Raw genomic sequence first — 24,432 nt, 5'->3', positions numbered from 1 at the left:
CTGGCTAAAGTAGCTTTTCATCACTTTGAATATATCATGTCAATCCCTTCTGGACTGGAATGTTGCTGTTGAGAAATCAGCTGACAGTCTTATGGGAGTTCCCTCGCAGGTAACTGTCTTTTTCATTCAGCTTTAAGATTCCCTCTTTGCCTTTTATCTTTGACACATTAATTATGATGTGTCTTTGTGTGAGCCTCTTTGGATCCTTCTTGTTTGGTACTCTCTGCACTGCCTGAACTTGCATATTGTTTAACTTCACCAAGTTAGGGAAGTTTCTTCAAATGTTCTTGATCCATTGCTCTTTTTTCTCCTCCTGGTACCCCTATGATGCAGAAGCTGTTTTGCTTCATGTTGTCCCAAAGGTCCCTTAAGCTATAATTTTTTAAAAATTTTATTTTTATTTTTTAAAAATATATCTTTATTGATTTCAGAGAGAGGAAGTGAGAGGGGGAGAGAGAGATAGAAACATCAATGATGAGAGAGTCATTGATCGGCTGCTTCCTGCATGCCCCCTACTGGGGATCAAGTCCCCAACCCAGGCATGTGCTCTGACCGGGAATCAAACCCCAATCGCATGGATACTAGGTCAACGCTCAACTGCTGAGCCACACCCGGCTGGACTGTTGTTGTTTTTTTTGTTGTTTTTTTTTACTGTGTAGAATGCTGATATCTTCTGTAAAGTATTTTATTTTTTAATTTTTTATTTTTGTTCAAAATATTACTATGCTGAGTGAAATAAGCCAGGCAGAGTAAGACAAACATCAAATGATCTCACTTATATGTGGTATCCTTTTTTAAAAAATTATTTTTTCTTTGTTGCTGTGATTAGGCATTTATTCTCATTGGTCTTCCAAATAGCTGATTTGATCCTCTGCTTCATCCAATCTACTGTTTATTCCTTCCAGTGTATTCTTCATTTCAGATATCAGATTCTTCACTTCTGATCTGTCCTTTATTATAATTTCTATGTCTCTTTCATGTTGCTGAACATCCTTATAACCATTACTTTGAACTCTATATCTGATAAATTGCTTACCTCCATTTCATTTAGCTATTTTTCTGGAAATTTCTTCTGTTCTTTCATTTGGATCCTATTTCTTTATCTCTCCATTTTCACTGCCCCTCTGTGTGTGTTTATGTATTAGATAGATCTGCTTTGACTCCCAGTCTTCTTGGGGTGCCCTAATGTAGTAGTTGTCCTGTTAGGTCCAGTGGTGCAGTCTCCTTCATCATCTGAACTGGATGCTCTGGGCATGTCCCTTTTGTGGGTTATGCAGGCCCTCCTGTTGTAATTGAGTCTGGATTGCTATTGGCCCATTTATGTGTGGGATTGACTTTCAGGCTAGCTGACTGTGAGGCTCAACCCTGACCATAGTTTTCCAGCTGCTGTGCAGGTACTGCCCCCTCGTAGTATAATTCACCACAGCAGGGTTTGGTGCCTGCCGAGATCTCCTTTTGGATATGCTTCTTGTGAAGCTTATTGGAACCTTCTCTGTTTTTGTTTGAAGCTGGCCACTGGGAGTATTGGTTCTGGGCCTCTTGGGAGGCACTCTGTTGTTGCAAGTCAATGTCAGACACTGCCTGTGACTGGCCCTGGAAATCCTGTTTGGAGCTATTGACAATCCACTATATGCCTGCCTCTTTTGTGGTTGGGTGCATACAGGAAGGACCAAGATGTGCACTAAGGCTGCTTTTACCAGCACCAGGCCTGGGGGCAGATCAGCAAAAGTCCCAGGGCACCCAGAGATTGGCCTCTTCCTACCTCTACCTGCAGTCTGTCTGCTAGGCTCAGTCACTGAAAGAGCCTCTGACTGTACTTCTCAGCAGGGCATAAGCTCTACAGGGTGCAGAGAGAGGGCATTCAGAGGGTGGAACTATTGCTTTCCCCCAGACTGATACCACAGGGAGTGGCATGCTTCACTTATAAAAGATGACATCTGTGGTATGGAAGAATGACTCGGCACAGGGATTTTGGTAGCTGTCCCTTCAGCTCCCTCCCCAAAGCCACAAACCCCAGACTCTCCTCACTGCAACTCTAGTACTCTCCACCCACCATCCACCAGAGCCCAGCGTGAGTGGTGCGAATGAAATCTTGTGCATTCATCCTTTAAGAGGGTTCCAGTGTCTCTAGCCATCTCTCCCTGGTGGAATCTGTTGCTTTTCACCACCAGATGTTAGTGGCTCTGTTGCTCCAGACTGGGGAATCTGGCTTGGAGTTCAGGCCTGACACTCCTCAGGGGGAGCGTTTGCCATTGAGATATCACTTTGGAATTCCAGCTGACACCTGTGGGAGCAGGGCCAGCCTTTTTTGCATCTCTGCCTTCCCCACCAGTCTTGATGTGACTTCTTCTGTAAATCCATGGTTACAAGACTTCTCTTCAGCTAGCGTGCAGTAGGTTATTCAGGATGATTGCTCTATAATTTTGTTATGATTCCAGTTTGGTCCTGGGTAGAGATGAATGTAGCTTCCACCTATTTGGCCCCCATCTTGGATTCTACTCTTAGTAGAGTTCTTAAAAGATGGAAAGACACATGAGACAAATAAATACTACATATCATTGTTGAAGCAATTTTTAGCTATGTTCTTGATTTTACATAGCCTTGGAAATAACTACTTACTGCTTGTCGTAGATCAAATATCTGCCTGTTTTGAGTATCATAGAACAAAGTATTTGGTTTATTATGTTTTCTGTGTTGCATTATTAAGGAAAGGAACTGGTAAAATGGATGAATAAATTTTAAGAATTGCATGTTAGTCAATACTAAAAACAAATCATGCCAGGGAATTTGATAGCTAATGTAAGAAGCAACAGAAAGAGCATTTTTGAGACAAAATGATTTTTTCCTATGAATACAGGCTTCAGATTTCATTAGATACTTTTTAATTTATGTTCTCTCTGACATTGGTTCATGATAGTTATTTCAATCTGACATTTAAAAAAATTCTCATTTTTTTCCTTCAAAATTTCGACTGCTTAAAACAGCCTGCTAAACTACAAATGTTAGGAGGGCAAAGTAGCTTCTTTCCTCTTAGGGCAAGTTCTACAGGGAGACAAAGGGTGTGATTTCAGTAGTGCCAGGAAATCTGCCAAGCTTCAAAATATCTCTGTTGCCACCTGTCATGGAACCTAACATTTCATGTTTACGCTGTGACTTCTTTGGTGCATGAACATGCAAATGCCATTGGAAGGAGCAACACCTTGCTATTATTATAACTTAATTCTTACACTCTGAGTGAGGGATCAGATTTCTGTGGGATAGCTGAAATCCAGGAACTTAGAGATAGGAGAAATAAGATAGCACTGTTTCCCTTAGGAAAAGAAGAGGTTGGAGATGGTTATAGCCAAGAAGATTTCATAAGTCACCAATTTTGCGCTAGTGATTAATCATCTTGTTCTTTGGTTATTTTCTAGCTGACATTGATGACATGAAAATATGTTATGTTTTAAGAGAAGGGGCTAATGCTACAAGTGATATATTCCATTTTACAATTGAAGATGGTGGTAAGTATTTCACTATCCTGTTATTGTAAACAAGGAGAGTGATTTTTATTAGTAGCTCTTTGATATTACAAGGAATTTGTGTCAAGCATTATTTTATGGTCACCTGATTTTATACTGAGTAAATTTGGTATTTGCTATAGAAAACCTTACATTCTCAATTTGATATAGTGCTACTTTGCAACAATTTTAGATAAATGTTCTAATTATGTTATTTTTGTTTTGTGTTTTGTAAAGAACTAAAAAGAAAGATCTATATAAATAGGATTCCCATGTCCAGTTGTTCAGATTATGCTTTGTATGAGGCTGCCTGTTTGAGGTGACAAGAAGGTATTGGAATTTAGCCCAGCTCCACTTGCAAGCCATGTGCCTACCTGGGTGTCCCCTACCAGGCTGTGTCTAGTCATGTACAAATTAGAACAAGTTGCCTTTTTCTAATTTGCATAGGATACTGTGTGGATTAACGCTGGTGGAAAACATGTTGCTTTCACTAAGGAATCAGTGCTAAATAAATGGGTTTAAATCTCACCAATCTTGGTATGTCTAATGGTTTCCTTATTTGGGGGAATTTTGTGACTTAGTCTAGATAAAATTTTCCTTGATGAAATCTAAAGAACACTATAGAGAATAGGCTATGGCCTGTGATCTAAGTCTCCTTTGCAATATTATTGTCATTTCTACTTCAAAGTTTTGACTTCTGCTCAGACTCTTTTCAGTTCTCTTCCTAACCCTGGAGAAAAAAAGTCTGTTTCTAGGGTGATTAAAAAGATGTTTTAGTTCTCACATGCTCTTAAGAGAAGCAAAAGAACCTCAGGAAGAATGTGTGTTATGCGAACAGGACACAGAAGTGAGGGAACATGTAAGAGAAGAGAGAGGGAGGAAAAAAATAATTCAGAGCCATCTGTTTCCTTATGATGTTTTTAAAATGGCATGCTATTATGTCATCTATCTTAAAAAGATTACATGCTTACCCTTCACATGCTTTGAAAAAATAAATAGCATTTGTTTAAAATATCTTTGGGCATAACATGCTCACAACTATAAAAAATGGCATCTGCTGGGTGTGTGCCAGAAAGGCAAAAAAAGGTGTTAACTTGCGTTCAACTATTTAATTTCTACTACAAGTCAGAGACTTAATAAACCTAATGACTTTATTTTTATAGTAACCAAATCATATTTTAGTATTCTATTTGTTGATAAGTGAATCTTAGAATAAAACCAAATTCTAAGAAGGAAACTAACTTATAAAAGAATAATGTTTTGCTCAAATGAGAAATTATAGTCAGTAAACTTTACAGAGAGACTCTAAAATAATCTAAATCTGTATAGCATATTAAAATTTATAGACTAAATGATTGGTTCAAGACACCGTGTTTATTTTTAATGACTGAATAAATCTCAAAAGCAAAAGTATGATTTTCTTTAAAATTGCAAAGAAAGAGTTTGAAATTCAATGACTATGATTCTAAGACATAGCCTATACTTATTTATATATTTTGCTTCCCCCCCCCATCATTATATATACAGGCTAAAGTAGGTTTACAGTTGTTCATATGGAAAATAATTAATAATAATCCAAGAGTAAACACTGTTTCACATACTCACAACTGTAAACCTACTTTTGCTCCAACCTGTATATATACATACTCTGTAACTCTGTACATTTTTTTTCCTTAGTTGGATGGAATGGTAGCAGTTACTTTAAAATTTGAGTCTGTACTTAAATTTTGGAAAAATACTAAGCTAGGAATGATTAGCTGAAGAGACTGGTTTTATTTTCGGATTTGCTGAAAATGTGGCTGAGCCTATAAAGATTGTGCTTATGCAAATAAGAAGTAAATCATTTCAGGAGCTTTTTCAAAACTCGGGTTTTCATATGAGAGAGAAAAAGTCCAGAGATGAGTTTACCCTTCTTCTCCTCACTGACATGGCATTATACATGTTTATAAAGATACATTTATAATATTTTTGATACTTCTCAAATATATGTATGTCTCAGGAACTACGGAAGGTACTTAAATCCTATGAATAAGTGTTCTTGTTTTGCAGTTGGAGAGATATAGATCTCAGAGTAGCCAGGTGACTTCTGCAAATGTCTACCAAGGAAGTAACAGAGCTCTCTCAAGGGTACTTATTCTTCCCATCTAGGTGATGACTGACTTGGTAAAAAACAAACAAAATAAAATAAAATAAAAAATTATTCCTCTTTGGCAGATGAGAAAACAGTCACAAACTGCATAACCAGGCAGCTGGAGGTCAATTTAAATCCCAGATTTCTTTCCTCAAAAAATAACTTGAGCATTTATTCAGGATAGTCGTGGGGCAGGGTGGGGGAAGGGTGGTAACTCAAACTTTTCTGGGTTCTCTAGACCTAGTTTTTAGGAAAGTTTAATAGATAAGAATGAAGTCAGGGTTGGCTGATAGAGGAAAAGTTCTGTGTCCTCTGGAGTGTAAATTTTTGTTTTAGAACACTTTTAAAGGCCACTATGTCCTAAAATTTATAATATTCTTTCTTGGCATCATACTATAATTCTTTTTTTATAAACTATATACTGAAAAACATTTATTCTTTATAAGTTCAAATAAACACAAATAAAATCAATTGTAAGGTACTGTTTTATACCTATTTTATCAATTAAATTACAAAAAAACATCTTTTAAAAAATATCACTTAATACAGAGATTATGATGAAACCAGGTACACTTGAATACTATCTGTGAAGCTGTAAACTGAGAAAATGCTTTTGAAGGAAAATCTGTGAGTATATAGTTGAAGTCATGAAGGCTGTAATATTCCGCTTGAGACATGGCTCAACAGAAGCAAAAACTTATGAACATATATATGTCACCAAGTAAAAAAAAAAATCTAGAAATTAAATTCCCAATAAAAATAGAAGAAGCCTTTTAGTAATGGCATCAACATAACAAAATATGCAGCTCTTAAAATTCATAATTATAAAGTCTTTCATAGAGTAATCTTAAAGTGATCACTTAATAATGAAATGTGTTTATTGGAAAATTAGTGAAGAATATGAAAATATTATATCAAAATATATCCAGGTATTCTAAGGCCAGTTGACATATGCAAATTCATAGTTACAATTTATAAGGTGAAACTCTGAAGTTAGGACATATGCTCCCATTATATGTGGCTTCATCTAAGGAGATTGTGAATATGAATATATGTAGCAATTACCTATGGATTTAGCTAAATCATCTTTTATTTCCTTTTGTTTTTTTACCCTTTATGTCTTCATGAAGGTAACTCATAATATAATAACAACACAGACCTGAAAAATACATTCTCCTTTGATAACTGCCTCTTTGAATTCTAATTTCAGATCTAGTATTCTGGAATTTTGTGGAAAGAAAAATAACACCCATGTATTCTTTTATCCCCTTTATAACCAAATATAGTATTTTTATCTGACTTGCTGTCACCATTATACTCTCTATAATTTTCCTATAAAGTATTCTAACATGAAAGTGCTCCTATCTCTTCTTAATTTTCTCTACAAGGAACTCCTCTAGCTCTTTATTATGATGTGAAAGCCAGTCTCACATAAGTATTCTAGATATGTCACACCCTCAACCTTAATGGCTGTAAATAACTCTTCAACAGCAGGCCCAAATGTCATTTCTTCTTCAAAGCTGCTCCCAACGTGATGATGACAAAGTTAGTAACACCTTTTTTTGTGCTTCTGTTCCTACCTTTATTTACGGTCAAGACTTTTGCATTCTTATCATGCGGGCATGGGAAGACCTCCATTAGTCGAGAAGGAACTCCTTCACATCAAAAAGGTGTCTTTGATCCCGTATCATAGTACCTACACAGGGTTGAACATATGGTAAATGTTTAACAAATATTAAAATGAATGAATAGATAAATAGGGAAATTAAGCTCTTTTTAAATATGAGGATCAATTAAATAGTAAGATATACTAAATAATTCCCAGGGTACCCTTTGTATTCCTCTAATACAATCTTTTATCCTAGCATTAATTTCAATCCCTGTGGCACCAAGAAAAGCTTTCACATTTTTAAACACATGAAATTAAACACTGTAAAAATTTCTTTGAACCTGCAGTCAAATATACTTAATATGAATAGATTCACAGTAATTACAAGTCCAAAGCTCATGTTATTCTTAAAAATTCTTTTCAGAAGAAACAGTTGTCAGTATATTATATAAACAATTATAACAAAATACTTAAGTATTTTTAATTACCCCATATTTTTGCCTCATGTGATGTGAGACAATATTATGAGATGTAGAGAAGTTGAAAGCTATATAACATAAAGTATCTTCCGTCCTCATTAAAAAGTCATTATGTAAATTTTTATTAGTTTTTTGTTTGTTTGCTTATTTTCTCTCTCAAGGCCTCAGTAGTATATCCTAGAAATTTTTTTTAGGCATAATAAAGAATTAGGATATGTGATCCTCTGGCTTGATATAGTGAGTAAAAAGAACCCTATGAAAATTCGTTTGCTGCTTTCTTGTTTGAGCGTTTGTATGGTGTGGGCATGCAGTCAAGAGAGTTTTGTCCCCTGGTTTTGGCATTGAAACTGGGGTGTCAGACATGATATCTATGTTGGCCATTATAATGAATCTGTTTTATAGCCAGACATTTGCTGCTGCTGCTGCTGTCTTTGATTATGCTTTTTGGTGACCAATTTTCCATACACCAAGATCCCTAATTCATATGCTATTGAAAGATATAAATAGAAACTTGACATAGTTGAAGACGCTGCAAACTCATTTCTGTAAGTGAAATATTTGTTAAGGTCAAGGCTTTCAGATTTTATTCCATACACACACACAAAAAGACTGGAAGCTCTTCATTCAAGTTAGAAGGAGCACAAGTTTTTGCTTGAAGGTGACCAGGAATTTCAAGGTTTTCGGCAAAGTCGTTATTGACAACTAGCCAGAGTTTAAAGCAAGGACCAGAAAATATAAGTGCCAGAGTCAGAAAACAAGGCCCCAATACAAGCATTAAAAGATCATACAGACATTCAATTTAGAGAAAAAAGCAAGCATTCTTGGCAATAAAATTTACTGCTAGGGACATGAGAACCAGAGGACAGATAATGCCTTAGGGAGATATAAGAAGACCCTGAAGTAATGTCAGGCACTGATACAAATATTTTTACTCTAAAAGAAAGCATAAGATCTACTAGAATACAGATCCTGGGAAGGGGTGTTGGCTATTATGGCAAAGTGTTTGTAAACCTTCATTTTTTCATTGAGCAGAACTTCAAGTCATCGAGGTTTTACTATGCCAGATTTCTGCCTTTAAAAGTATAGGGGTCCATGGGGAGAAAAAAGGAGACATCTGTAATACTTTCAACAATAAAGATAATTTTTTTAAAAAAGAAAAAAAACTATGATTCTATAAATTACCCATAGTGTCGACGAAACAAATTATACCTTTTAAACAGAAAGTCTAAACTAAAGATTATTTATTAGTCTTTTTACTCATTTCAAAATTATATATTATATGAATATACTATTTTTATTGGCTTTAGTTTAGAAGAAACTTTTCTTGTGAAATCTTTTGGTGACTATAAATTCTTCTGTTTTAATTTATCTTTGTTGTTGAAAGTGTTACAGATGTCCCCCTTTTTCACCCCCATTGACCCCCTTCTCTGCACACTTGCTCCTTTCCTAGGCCTTCACCTCACTATTGTCTGTGTCCATGGGTAATGCATATAAGTTCTTTGGTCGATCTCTTCCTTCCCTCACCCTTTCTCTCTGAGCATCCTTAGTCCATTGCATGCTTACATGTTTCTGGATCTATTTTGTCAGTTTATTTTGTTCATTAAATGCCACATATAAGTGAGATTACTGACTTATTCATTAGTATTATACTTTCCAGGTCCACCCATGTTGTCTCAAAGGGTAAGAGGTCTTCGTTTTTCACAGCTGCATCAGAGTCCATTGTATAAATGTACTACAACTTTTTTATCCACTCATCTACTGATGGGCACTTGGGTTGTTTCAAGATCTTAGTTATTGTAAATAACTTTGCTAAGAACATAGGGGTGCACATATTTTTTCTGATTGTGTTTCAAGCTTCTTAGGATATATTCCTAGAAGTGGGTCCGCTGGGTCAAATGTCAGCTCCATTTTTAATTTTTTTGAGGAAACTCCACAATGTCTTCCAAATGGTCTGCATTCCCACCTGCAGTGTACTAAGGTTCCCTTTTCTCCCCATCCTAACCAGCACTTGTTTATTGATAGTAGCCATTCTGGCAGGTGTGAGGTGGTACCCCATTGTTGTTTTAATTCGCATCTCTCTGATGATTAGTGACTTTAAACATTTTTTCATATGTCTATTGGCCATTTATATGTCCTTTGGAGAAGTGTCTATTTAGGTCCTCTGCCCACTTTTTTATTGGTTTTCATGTCTCCTTTCTGTTGAGTTATATGAGTACTTTATATATTTTGGAAATTAACCTTTTATCAGATGTATCACTGACAAATATGTTCTCTCATATAGTGGGTTCCCTTTTGATTTTGATGCTGCTTTCTTTTGCTGTGCAGAAGCTTTTTATTTTGATATAGTTCTATTTGTTTATTTTTCCTTTGTTTCTCTTGCTCTAGTGTTGCATCAGTGAAAATTTTGCTATGTGAGATGTCTAATACATTGCTGCCTATGGTTTCTTCTAAAATTTTTATGGTTTCATGACTTACATTTTAGTCTTTCATCCATTTTGAGTTTATTCTTATGTAGGGTGTAAGTTGGTAGTCTATTTTCAAGTTTATTCTTGTGTACAGTGTAAGTTGGTGGCCTAGTTTCATTTTTTTACGTGTACCTGTTCAATTATCCTAACACCATTTACTGAAGAGACTGTCTTTACTCCATTGTATACACTTGCCTCCTTTATCAAATATTAATTGACCATAAAGACTTGCATTGATTTCTGGGTTTTCTGTTCTGTTCCATTGATCTACATGCCTGTTCTTGTGCCAGTACCAGGCTGTTTTGATTACGATGGATTTGTAGTATAGCTTGATATCTGATATTGTAATCCCTCCAACTTTGTTCCTCTTTCTCAAGATTGCTGTGGCTCTTTGGTGTCTTTTTTGGTTCCATATAAATTTTGGGGGTATTTATTCGAGATCTGTGAAATATTCCATTGGTATTTTAATAAGGATTGCATTGAATCTATAGATTGCTTTGGAAAGTATGGACATTTTAATGATATTGATTCTATCAATCCAGGAACATGCTGTATTATTCCACTTGTTTATATCTTCTCACTTTTCAATGTTCTATAGTTTTCCGAGTACAGTTCTTTTAACTACTTGGATAAATTCCTAAGTAATTTAATTTCTTTTTGTTGCAATCATGAATGGGATTATTTTTTTTAGTTTCTCTTTCTGAGAGTTTATTATTGGTGTATAAAAATGCCAACAATTTCTGGGTGTTAATTTTGTATCCTGCTAGATTGCAGAAATCATTTATTAAATCTTATAGTTTGTGTTTGGAGTCTTTTGGGTTTTCTATGTACAATATCATATCATCTGCAAAGAATGACAGTTTTACTTCTTCCTATCCAATTTAGATACTTTTTATTTTTTCTTCTTGCCTGATGTCTGTGGCTAGGACTTCCAGTACTATGTTGAATAAGAGTGGAGAAAGCAGGCAACCATGTTCTTAGGGAAATGGTTTTATTTATTTATTTATTTAAATATATCTTTATTGATTTCAGAGGAAGTGAGAGGGGGAGAGAGAGATAGAAACATCAGTGATGAGAGAGTCATTGATCAGCTGCCTCTTGCATGCCCCTACTGGGGATCAAGCCTGCAACCCAGGCATGTGCACTGACTAGGAATCGAACAGTCATCTCCAGGATCATAGGTTGATGCTCAAATGCTGAACCATGTTGCCCAGGAAGGAAATGGTTTTATATTTCGCCCCTTGAATATAATGTTGGCTGTAATTTTGTTATATATGGTCTTTATTATGTTGAGGTATGATCCCCTCTATTCCCACTTCGCTGGGTTTTTATCAAAAACGGGTGCTGGATTTTGTTGAGTGCTTTTTTGGCGTCTATTGTAATGATCATGTTATTTTTGTCTTTCAATTTGTTTATGTGATTTATCACATTTATTGATTTGCAAATATTGTACCTGACTTGCAGCCCTGGAATAGATCCCATTTGGTCATGGTGTATGATCTTTTTAATATATTGCTGGATCCGATTTGCTAATATTTTGTGGAGGATTTTAGCATCTATATTCATCAGTTATGTTGGCCTGTAATTTTCTTTTTTTGTAGTGTCTTTATTTGGTTTTGGAATTAGGATAATGCTGGCCTTGTGAAAACAGGTTGGAAGTATTCCTTCTTCTTGGATTTTCTGGAATAGTTTGAGGAGGATAGGTGTTAATTCTTCTTTGACTATTTGGTAAAACTTCCCTGTGAAGCCATCCAGGCCAGGGTTTTGGTTTGCTGAGAGATTTTTTATTATTTTTTACTACTGCTTCAATTTCATTGGTTGTTATTAGCCTATTTGGGTTTATGATTTTTTTCCTGATTCAGAAATGTTGTATTTTGGAAGGTTGTATTTTTCTAGGAATTTGTCTATTTCATTCAGTTATTCCACTTTGTTGGCATATAATCATTTATAGTATTTTCTTACAATCCTTTGTATTTTTGTGGTGCCAGTTGTTACACCTCTTTCATTTTTCATTTTGTTTATTTGGGTCCTCTTTGTTTCTTGATGATTCTGGCTAAAGATTAATCAATTTTATTTAATCTTTTCAAAGAATCAGCTCTTGGTTTCATTGATCTTTTATACTGTTTTTTAGTCTCTACGTCATTTATTTCTGCTCTTATCTTTATTATCTCTTTTATTTTACTTACTCTGGGCTTTTGTTTTGTTTTCCTTCGAATTTTTTTTCTTATTTACTATTTATTTATTTATTTTAATTTCTCTTTATCCTTCTAATTCTTTAAGTTGTAGAGTTAGATAGTTAATTAACAATTTTTCTTGTTTCTTGATGTAAGTCTGCAGTGCTATGAACTTCCCTCTCAGGACTGCTTTCTCTGTGTCCCATAGATTTTGGATTGTTGTGTGTTCATTTTCATTTGTTTCTAGGAAGTTTTTGATTTATTCCTTGATTTCATTGGTAACCTATTCATTTTTAATAATATGCTACTTACCTTCCATGTGTTTTAATGTTTTGAAGTGTTTTGTTGTAGTTGATTTCTAGTTTTCATGCCATTGTGATCCGAGAAGATGCTTGATATGATTTCAGTCCTCTTGAATTTGCAGAGACTTATTTTGTGTCCCAACATATGGTCTACCTTTGAGACGTCCCATGAGCACTTGAGAAGAATGTATATTCAGCAGCTTGCAGGGTAATGTTCTGTAAATATCAATTAAATACAGTAGATCTAGTGTGTCATTTAGGGTTGCTGTTTCTGTGTCGATTTAAAAAAAAAACTTTAATTTTATTTTTTAATTAATTAATTTACTTATTTATTAATTTTTTAAAGTTTTTGTTCAAAATATTACAGATGTCCCTTTTTCTCCCCATTGACCCATCCCACCTCACCCCAACCCCTCCCCAGTCCCTCTCCAAACTATTGTCCCTGTGTTTGGGTTATGAATATATGCATATAAGTTCTTTGGTTAATCTCCCCCCCTCCACCCACCCTTCCCCCTCTATCCCTCTGAGATTCATCAGTATGATCCATGCTTCCATGTCATTGAATAATGTCTGTTCATCAGTTTATTACGTTCTTTAGATTCCACATATAAGTGAGATCATGTGATGTTTATCTTTCTGTGCTGATTTTTTTTTTTATCTAGGAGATCTTTCTAGCGATGTCAGTGAGGTGTTAATGTCCCCTACTATGATTGTATTGCTATCTATCTCTCCCTTTCAGCCCTCCAGAAGTTTTTTTATATATTTGTGTGCTCCTATATTGGGTACATATATGTTTATCAGGGTTATATCCTTTCCTTGTATCAATTCCTTTAGTAGTATGAAGTGGCCTTCATGATTTCTTGTTATGGCCTTCATTTTGAAATTTATTTCATTCCTGGAAAATCCTAAACTAAGATTTTCATTAAAGCCAGTAATAATGGTCAGATAATGGAAACACTATCTCTTGAGCTTGGTTTGCATGTTTGATTTCTCCTTTTCAATGTTAGGAAATATAAATTTTACAGGCTTGATGGTTAAATATTGTAACCTGCTTTTATTAAAATATAGCACTCCAAAACATCTGCAAAAGATAGTATTGATTTCATGTCTAATACACTGAGCCACAGCAGGGTGAAGACATTTATAAAATGTCCTGTTTGTTCAGGTCTTGGAATTACCTAAATATATTTAATATATAGAATGCTGTAGTCACCTCAGCTGATAGATGTTTTAGTTAGCTAATATTGTAAATATAAAAGCAATTAAATAAGTGTACATTTAAGAAAATTAGTAAATTTATGTAACAAAAGAGCATATATTTTGAAATTCTCCATTTAGATAACTGGAAAATTAGTGCTATGGGATATGTATATTACTTCTAACATGTTCTTTAAAAGCTAAATATTGTTTGTGTGAATTATTTGAAGTAAACAGATACTTCTTAATTTCATATAATAAAAATATTAAATCATGGCTGCCTGAGTATAGCCAAACAAAGCCTTAGCCATAGCAGGACCACAGGAGCTGGGCCTGGTCCAAACAGGTCTAGATGCCATATAAACTGAGGAAGGAGTGGAGCCCCCTACTTTCCAAAGGCACTGCCAAGCCCAGGAGCTCAAGCAAGGATGGTGGAGGTGAGAGTGCTGAGATGAGGAAGCTGAGGCACTGAGAGGTTGTATGACTTCAGCTAATTAATACCATCAGGAATCAAAACCAGGCAATCAGGCTTAAGTCTGTTGGTCATGGCAGGAGAGGCCCAGCCACAGCTGCAGCCACAACCCCAACCTCAGCCCCAGCTTCAGCCCCAGTCACAGCCACTATCATCCAACAAGTATCCCGAACACCACACCACCCACCACACAGTTCAGCAAAATCAGGGGGCCCCAGATTGTTAAGGAGAGATGGCAAAGTTCCTCCTGCTTCAGTTTCAGCAAGAACCAGGAGTTGCAAAAGCTTACTGCTCTGAAAGGTTTGCCAAACCAGGAGTGGGAGGAGCTTCTTATTTAGAAGTTATGTCATGTCCTCTTTGACTTTGTGTCAGACCCGCTCAGTGATCTCAAATTCAAGGGAGTGAAGCAAGCAAGACTCAATGAAATGGTGGAATACATCACCCATGGCCTTGATATTGTCACTGTCACCGAGGCCATTTACACTGAGTCTTTTCAGCAAACTTCTTGAGAGCATTTCCACCTTCATCAAATGAAATCAAGTTTGACCCAGAGGAAGATGAGCCCACCCTGGAACCCACTTGGCCACATCTCCAGCTCAAGTAGGAGTTTTTCTTATGTTTCCTGAGTCTGATGATCACCAGTGAAACTTAGCCAAGAAATACATTGACGAGAAGTTTGTATTTGCTCTCCTGGATCCTTGAGAGCGGCACTTTCTCAAGGCTTTTTTGCATAGAATCTATGGCAAGTTTTAAGGGCTCTGGACTTATATTCCTAGGCAGATCAACCACATCTTCTACAATTTCATCAATGAGATGGAGCATCACAATGGAATTGCTGAGCTCCTGGAGATTCTGGGCAACATCATCAATGTCTTTGCTTTGCCCCTTATGGAAAAGCACAAGATGTTCCTTATCCATGTCTTGCTTTCCCTTCACAAGATCAAGTCCATGAATGTCTACCATCCTCACTAAGCTGGAATATGGTAAATGTGGTCCAATTCTTGGAGAATAGCAGTCTCTGTGAGCCGGTGATTGTGGGACTTCTCAAGTTCTGGCTGAAGACCCACAGCCCCAAGGAGGTGATGTTTCTAAATAAGCTAGAGGAGATTCTGGATGACGCTGAACTCTCAGAGTTCAGCAAAGATGGAACCACTCTTCCACCAGCTTGCCAAGTATGTCTGGAGCTCACATTTTCAGGTGGCAGAGCGTGCTCTCTATTACTGGAACAATGAGCACATCAGGAGCCTGGTTAGTGACAATCTTCCCCATCATGTTCCCTGTACTCTCCAAGAACTCCAAGAACCACTGGAACAAGACCATACATGGACTGATCTACAGTGTTCTGAAGCTGTTTATGGAGATGAATGATAAGCTGTTTGAAGACTGCACACAACAATACAAGACAGAAAAGCAGAAAGACCTGTTCCAAATGAAGGAAAAAGAAAATATGTGGCAAAAGATGAAGGAGCTGGCCAGACCTAATCCCCAGTATCCCATGTTCCAAGCTCTACCACCACTGCCTCCTGTGAACTTGATGGAGACAGGGACCACCACAACAGAGGACATCCAGCTTCTGAGGGGGACAGTGGAGACAGAGGAGTTTTTTGATTACTGCTTCTGTTGCATCAGTTTTTATTGCCTTATTCCAGTTTTCTGATTCTTACTGATTCAGCTTTGGACGATTGTGTAGTTCTAAGAATTTGCCCATTTCACCCAGGTTGCCCAGTTTGTTTGCATATAGTTGCTCATGGTATTTTCTTACAATCCTTTGTTTTTCTGTTGGGTCAGTTGTTTTATTGCCTCTTTCATCTCTGATTTTATTTACTTGGGTCGTCTTTCTTGTTCTTGGTGATTCTGGCTAAAGGTGCATCAATCTTATTTATCTTTCCAAAGAATCAGTTCTTGGAACTGTTTTTATGTCATTAATTTTGGTCCTAATCTTTATTGTTTCATTTCTTCTACTTGCTTGTGGATTTTTCTTGCTGTTCTCCTTCTAATTCTTTGAGTTGTGTTAGATGGTTTATTAGAGCTTTTTCTTGTTTCTTGAGATATGCTTGTAATGTTATGAATTTTCTTCTCATTACTGCTTTTGCTGTGTCCCATAAATCTGGGGTTGTCATGTGTTCATTTATTTTTATTCCAGGAAGTTTTGATTTCTTCCTTGGTATCATTGGTAAACCATTCATTGTTTAATAACATGTTATTTAGCCTTCTTGTGTTTGAATATTTTTGATTTTTTTTATAGTGGTTGATTTCTAGTTTCATGGCATTGTGATCCCAGAAGAATCTTGATATGATTTCAATCTTCTTAAATTTGTAGAGACTTGTTTTGTGCCCTAACATGTGATCCATTTTTCAGAATGTTCCATATGCACTTGAGAAGAATGTGTATTTTGTTGCTTTGGGATGAAATGTTCTATAAATATCTATTAAATCCATTAAATCTAGTGTGTCATTTACAGGTCTGTTTCCCTGTTGACCTTTTTTATTGATGGTCTGTTAAAGTCCCCACTATGGTCCTGTTGCTATCCAACTCCCCCTTAAAGTCTGCCAAGAAATTTTTTATATATTTAGGTGCTCCTATATTGGGTGCATATATATTTCTAAGGGTTATTTTCTCCTGTTGGATTGATCCCTTTAGTATTATGTAGTGACCATCTTTGTCTCATTATGGTCTTTATTTTGTAATATAGTTTGCCAGAAATAAGTATTGCTACTCCAGCCTTTTTTTCATTTCCATTTGCATGGAATATTTTTTTTCCCATCCCTTCACTTTTAGACTGTGTGAATCTCTTGTTCTCAGGTGGGTCCTGAGACAGCATATATTTGGGTCCTGATTTCTTATCGATTTAGCTATCTTATGTCTTTTGACTGGAGCATTTATTCCATTTACATTTAATGTTATTATTAATATATACTTATTTAATCCCATTTTCCCCTTTATGACTATGTATATTTCTCTCAATATTTCTTCTTAAAGCAGTCCTTTTAGCATTTATTGCAATGCTGGTTTGGTGGTACTGATCTCCTTTACCCTTCTGTCTGGGAAGCTCTTTATTTCACCTTCAATTTTAAATGATAACCTTACTGGATAAAGCAACCTTGGTTTCAGGTTCTTGGTTTTTATTACTTTGAAAACTTCATGCTACCCTCTTCTAGCTTGAATCGTTTTTGTTGAGAAATCTGCTGCCAGCCTTATGGGACTCCCTTGTAGGTCACTACTTGTCTCTCTCTTACAGCCCTTACTATTCTCTTTTGTCCTTAACATTTGCCATTTCAATTATGATGTGTCTTGGAGTGGGTCTCTTTGGTTTCCTCTTGTTTGGAACCATCTGTGCTTCCTGAACTTGCTTGGCTTTCTCCTTACCATTTTAGGTACATTTTCTGTCGTTATTTCCTCCACCAGGTTTGCTATCCCTTGATCACTTTCCTCTCCCTCTGCTACCCCTATGATACAAATGTTGTTTCACTTCATGTTGTCCCAAAGTTCCCTTAAACTGTCCTCATGCTTTTTAAGTGTTTTTTTTTCTTGTTACTCTTCTGAGTGTGGGTTTTTGTTTTTTTTAACCTTATCTTCTAATTGGCTTATTTGATCCTCTGCATCATTGAGCCTTCTTTTAATTCCTTCAGGGTAATCTTGATATCATGTATAGTATTCTTCACTTCTGTCTGGTTCTTATTTATCATATCTATATCTTTTTCCATGCTTTCACTAAGTTCCTGGACCTTCCTATTAAGGTCTTGTGGTTCTCATTAATTTGTTTGAGCATCTTTATAACCATTACTCTGAACTCTATATCTGATAACTTGCTCACCTCCATCTCATAATGGTCTTTTTCTGGCGATTTTTCCTTTTCTTTAGTTTGAGGGGGGATTGTTTCTTTGTCACCCCATTTTAGCCGTCTCTTTCCCTTTGTTCCTATGTGTAAAGTAGAACTACTTTGACACCAAGCCTTTTTGGTGTGGCCTTATGTGGTAAGTATCCTGAGGGACATGATGGTAAAGTCTCTTTGAACTCCTGAGATAAATGCTCTAGTGATATCCCTTGTGTGGGTTATGCGGACCCTTGTGTTGTTACTGAGAGCTGATTGTCACTGGCCTGTGTGTGGTTGGTATCAACTTTCACCCCACAGTATTTTGCTTAAGAGGATGAAGCCAGGTAGAGATGGGAGTGCAAATTCAGTCCTCCCTTTGAATAGGGGGGCACAGGATCTCAGACCTCGAGAGGGGAACTAGGTGTTTGCCTTCTAGCTCAGTGGTGCCCTGTCAGAAACCCTGAGGGGAGGCTCCGAGGGGTCACACCATATGCCTCAGGTCTAAAATATGTCACCTTTCCCTTGTGTGTTTTCCCCAGTAGGGATGTGAAGGCAGAGCTTGGAGGAAGAGAATGAATGAGGCTGTCCCTCTCTACTTGGGGTGTCACCTTCCCTTTGGAGGGAGACAGAGGGCTGCTTGTTTCCTTCTGTCTCTGCAGTCCTCTGCCAGAGGTCTTGTTGGAGTATCCCGAGTGAGTCAGGTCTAATGTCCAAGCTCTGCTTTGCACCTCTTTCCCCCAGTGGATATGAAATTAGCAGGGCATTGCCAGCAGAATCTGGGGATACTAGTCTAATCTACCCTTTCATTGAGGTGGCGAGGGTCCTTAGCCCTCAGGAGAGGCAGTAGGTACTCTTCTTTAAGCTCCACACAAGAGCTCTGGAAAGGAAACTCCTAGGGGGACACACCAGATTTCACAGTTCTCATTTGTTACCCCTTTGCCTTTTAAGGCTGCACATGCAGGACACTGTAGGTGGGGCTTGGAGTAATCAAGGCTGCCCCCTCCACTTGAGGTAGCACCGGCTCTTGTGGTGGCTGGAAGAAAGGTTGCCACCCCTCTCTCTCTTTGTGGCTCACTGTAAGAAGCCCTGATGTAAACCTGCAAGGAGGTGGCTCCAGATGCCCCAGTTTTGACCAACAATTCCTTCTCCCTTTTAATCTTCACTTGGCTGGTGGTGCAGAGTTTTTGAGAATGCAAATCCAGGTGGTCCCTTGTTGGAAGTGGTGCAGGTCCTTATCCCTCAAGAAGGGAGCCAGTTGATTGCCCTACAGTTCACTGGCTCCCCACCTGAGCTCTTGAAGGGAGCCTCCTAGTGGGTTACACTGGATTTCACAGTTCTAATTTGTGACCCGTTTTCCCAGTGAGCCTGCCCCTGCAGGGTGGTGCAAGTGGGGTTTGGAGTGAAAGCACATAGTTGCCCCCTCTGCTTGATGTTGCTCTAGCTCTTGTGGGGACTGCCTTAGTGAAGGCCTCTGTGGGGGGAGGGTTCCAAAAACCCAGTTTTGGTTTGCACAAAGGCTGTGGATCTGCCCTTGGATTGTGGTGCAGGCAGGTTTTGGAATGTAAATCCAGGCTTTGGGAATCCGTATTCAGGCGGCCTCTTGTTGGGGGAGGTGCAAGCACTTGGCCTTCAAGAAGGGAGCTAGGCATTTGCCCTACAGCTCAGGGTTACCCCACCAGAGTTCTTGAAGGGATACTCCTAGGGGATGCACCAGGTTTCACAGTTCTGATTTGTGGTCCGTTTTCCCAGCAACTGTGCCCCTGCAGGATGGTGCAAATGGGATTTGGAGTGATAGCACGAGTCTGCTCCCAATGCATGGGGTTGCACCCGCTCATATGGGGGGAGCAGAGAGCTTGTCACCCTGCATGAGCATTTTTTCATATGTCTCTTGGCCATCTGTATGTCCATTTTGGAGAAGTGTCTCTTTAGGTTCTTTGCCCATTATTTTAATTGGCTTGTTTTGTTTTCCTTTTGCTAAGTTGAACGAGTTCCTTGTGTTTTTTTTTTTATATTAACCCTTTATCAGATGTGTCATTGGAAAACATGTTCTACCATACAGTGGGCTCCCTTTGCATTTTGTTGAAGGTTTCTTTTGCTGTGCAAAAGCTTTTATTTTGATGTAGTACTATTTGTTTATTTTTTTCCTTTGTTTCCCTCTTCCTAAGAGATGTATCAACAAACAATTGCTGTAAGAGATGTCTGAGATTTTTCTGCTTATGGTTTCTTCTAAAATTGTTGTGGTTTCATGACTTACATTTAAGTCTTTTATCCATTTTGAGTTTATTCTTGTATATGGTGTAAGTTGGTGGTCTAGTTTCAAAAATCAGTATACCAGCTTTGAACACTTTACATATGTTTTTGTTCATAATGTTTTTCCAATGTAGGAACTGGTGGGTTTTGTTTGTTTGGTTTTTGCTTCTTTCATATTCATGTCTCCTTGTTCAATGTTGAGTCTACACTTGGCACTTAGTGGAAGTTCAATAAATATTTTTGGAGTGAAGTCATGAGTAAATGCTGAACATAAAATAACTGTTGGTTTCTATTTTCTGTTAAATTTTTATGTGAAGTTACTTCAAAGGTAAAGAAACGAATCTAAAGGAAAGTAAAATGAGAAATAAACAGAAGCTTGCATTTACTTTTAAATAATTTTCAAACACACATAGGTGTATAAGAACATATAGTTTCCAAATATTCTTTGCGTAGGCTTTTATGGTGATATCAAACTTTTTGTCTTGCTTATTACAAAACAGAGCTTCTCTTATGTGTTTATGCCAGGTTTTGTTTATGGTTTTGCGATTTAGCTTTTAGACATTTCAGCATTTATAGATGCTGCTCTTTCTTTGTTATCAGTAAACATGCCGTATCTTATTGCTTTATGTTCTAGGCACCATTGAGAATGGGATTTTATACTCTTATCTTAATAGACTCACTTCGCTCCCTCTTTTCTTGCATCATTATGGGAAAACTGAGACAACCACCAGTCTCTCTCCCTCCACATCCCATCTCCACCTCAAATATGTATGTGGTAAAAGTCAACATCCATAAAAAAGGGTATAAAGTCAAATAAATGACACGATACCTGTTTCATTTAATTTGGAAGAAAGATAACGGTGTAAGAGATAAAGTGGATTAGAAAAGCATTTTTTAAACATGTTTTATTGATTTTTTAGAAAGAAAGGAAGGGAGAGGGAGAGAGAAAGAAAAATATCAATGTGAGAGAGAAACATTGATCAGTTGCTTCCTGCATGCACCGCTACTGGGGACCAAGCCCACAACCTGGGTATGTGCCCTGACCAGGAATAGAACTGACAGCCCTTTGGTGCACAGGATGATGCTTAACTGAGCTACACAGGCCAGGGCAGCAAATCATTTTTCATATTGAAGCTTTTTTCTCTAAATGATTTTGCTAAATATTTTATTAAAGTGAAGTGAAAGTCTCTAGAAACAAATCAGTTATTTTAAAGATGCCTCTGTTTCTTTCTACTTCATTAAATAGTCAGTGTGTGGATACATGTAGAGAATGTAGTGAAGACAATGTGTTATGGAATTACAGATACTTACAGAGTTTAATTTTGTGATTTGAGAGAAAAGATTGTCTTTTTAAATTAAATTTATTGAGGTAACTTTGTTTAATAATATTATATAATATTCAAGTGTGCAACATTATAATTCAACATCTGTAGACCATATAGTGTAATTTCCACTCAAATATATATTATACTCCCTTTACATATTTCACCCTCCCCCCATTTCCTTCCCCTCTGGTAACCAACATTTGCTCATCTGTATCTATGAGTTTTTTTTGTTAGTTCGTTTATTACTTTTTGTTTTATATTACCCATATGAATGAAATAATACAGTTTTTCTTCTTTAAGAATTGTCTTTTAAATGGAATTATTTCTAAAGTTTTAATGTGTTGGTCAAATCACTTTTTATTATATTTATGTATGGGTAGCTTTAAAAACAGTTTTATTAGTAACTAAAAATTAAAAATTATTTTAGAATTTTAAAGCAATTTTTTTCTATTAAAAATTGTGAATTGAGTTCATGTAATTATAAAACATGGATTAACAAGAGCATTATAGCCGAGCCAAGCGTGGCTCAGCGGTTGAGCATAGACCTAGGATCCAGGCGATGGCTGTTTGATTCCAGTCAGGGCACATGCCAGGATTGCAGGCTTGATCCCCAGTAGGGAGTGTGCAGGAGGCAGCTGCTCAGTGAGGACTCTCATCATTGATGTTTCTTTCTCTCTCATCTTCTCCCTCTTCTTTATGAAATCAATAAAGATATATTAAATAAAAAAGTATTCTATACTTTATTACTACTTATAAATATTGATAGTGATCACAACTTTAATTATAATTGCTTATCTTGTGGATATCTGAGACTGAGAATTAAGGAATTTGATGCAAACAGGTCAGATAAAGAACATATGGTGTATAATACAGGTTGTGGTTAAGGCCTTTTCTGCAATATTCTATAAAACATAACTTTGCCTTGTTACATATTTGCTTCATCCAGGGTGATTTTGTTAATTGTCTTATGCTTTTTTGTTGTTGCTGTAGTATTGTTTTTATTATTGTAAGTAGTAGATACAACTGAATTCATCATTAATGCTCTTTTGAATCTACCAAAATAGTTTAATATAGGTTCTGCCACATTTTAATTTTTTTCCTGAGGGTAATATATCCATATAGACCGCTTGCAGTGTTTTAATGATCATTCAGTATCTTTATTAATGAGAATTCAAAAAGCATTTTATATATATTTCTATTTTTATCCCATCAGTTACTTTGATGCAAGCAGGTACACACACACATACATACACACTCTCACACACATAGACTTCTATTCTATGGGATCCTAGTATATTATTATTTGGGAACCAGTTTATACTTCAATAAATTAATAACATTTTCTACTATTAGTTTCAAAATAGGCCTCTTAAGCCTTAATATGAATAAAAAGCTGAAAATATTTTATTACATTCGGAATTATTCTTAGGTGGTAACTTTGTAGTTAGCTAGCTGTGTCAGATGCTATTCTTCTCTTGTTCCCATTTCTTTAAATGGTATGTCTATTCTCACGATCATCTAATCAACTTTTAATTTTCTTCCTTCACCCTCCATCTAATTAGTCCTCACAACCTGCTATTTTTCATTTGCATAATCTCATTTGACCCTCTTTTTCATGCCTTCTGTGGATTCTGTAAGCTTGGGTTTTCTTGTTTGTAAAAATGAGAACATAATTCTAATGTAGCAGTCCCTCAGCAATGTTACAAGGACTACATGACACAAGGAAGTGTACATATGATGTAATGAGCCTATGATATATACTGTTGTTATTGATTTATATTTCCTTGCATCATTTTTTTCATTCATTCCCCTGTTCAAAGTGTTCAGTTTTCTTCCATTATCTGTTGACTAAACTGTGCTGTATATTTATTAGTTCAGTTTATGCATTTAAGGTCAACCACTCTATTGTTCCAACCAACCTCTTTTGTATTTCTTCTTGTTTACGTACATTCTGCCTCAAATGGATTTCTTACCATTATACCTATTTATCATTTCACAAGTCAACACATTTATTTATGTTATCTCCCCCAAGTATAAGTTTATGTTTTCCTACTTTCCTTTAAAACACCATTCATAAGCCTTAAATTCTATTAAAATATTGGCAGATTTATTCATCCCAAAGCAAGCTCTTTCTCCTTTGTCATGCCAGTGGTTCTGAACTGTAGACAGGTTTGTACCCAAGAAGATATTTGATAAAGTCTGGAGACATTTTCGACTAACCAACTCAGGGCGGAGGAAATGCTACTGGCATCTAGTGGGTAGAGAAGCCAGGGATGCTTTTAAACTTCCTACAGTGCATTGAACAGCCTCCTACAGCAAATAATTATTCAGTCTAAAATGCCCATAGTACCACTGTGGAGAAACGCTGGCTTATAGTACTCTAAAAAAACTTACTATAGCCTACCCAGTCCTGTAGTTGTTGATTTTTTATTCTGATGATAAACTCTTTGGGGGCAAGAGAGGCCTTATCACAGTGGTATTTGCGTTTTGAGTAGTACAAAGCATAGTACTCTGTATATAGTAGCCAATTGGTAATATATTCAAATGAATAAACTTGCTCAATAAAAATATCTGGTGAATAAAGTATTAAGCCTCATGTCCATCAATGACGAAAGTGAAATTAGGATCCTGAGATAAGAGATGCCTCCATAAGAAATGGGGCTATATAAACCTCATTAAAAATTATATTAGGTATATAATTATCAAATGCTCC

At 36.6% G+C, this 24,432-nt stretch overlaps 1 protein-coding gene and 1 pseudogene across 2 annotated transcripts in view; both read left to right on the top strand.

Annotated features, from left to right (window-relative positions):
• FREM2 (FRAS1 related extracellular matrix 2) overlaps positions 1–24,432 on the top strand; it is a 294,853-nt gene that overhangs the window by 10,501 nt on the left and 259,920 nt on the right. The window contains exon 2 of one of the 2 annotated variants that reach the window (XM_016208905.2): positions 3,414–3,503. The exons of the other annotated variant lie outside the window; for it this stretch is intronic. Coding sequence (XP_016064391.2) covers positions 3,414–3,503 — 90 coding nt within the window. The remainder of the gene's footprint in view (positions 1–3,413; positions 3,504–24,432) is intronic. 2 annotated transcript variants of the gene reach the window in all.
• Positions 14,747–16,248, top strand: LOC107533975 (serine/threonine-protein phosphatase 2A 56 kDa regulatory subunit delta isoform pseudogene; annotated as a pseudogene).

This window comes from Miniopterus natalensis, chromosome 2, assembly GCF_054644295.1.
Source record: "Miniopterus natalensis isolate mMinNat1 chromosome 2, mMinNat1.hap1, whole genome shotgun sequence".
In the NCBI taxonomy this organism is placed as follows: domain Eukaryota; kingdom Metazoa; phylum Chordata; class Mammalia; order Chiroptera; family Miniopteridae; genus Miniopterus; species Miniopterus natalensis.
This window is presented reverse-complemented; position numbering and strand designations above follow the sequence as displayed.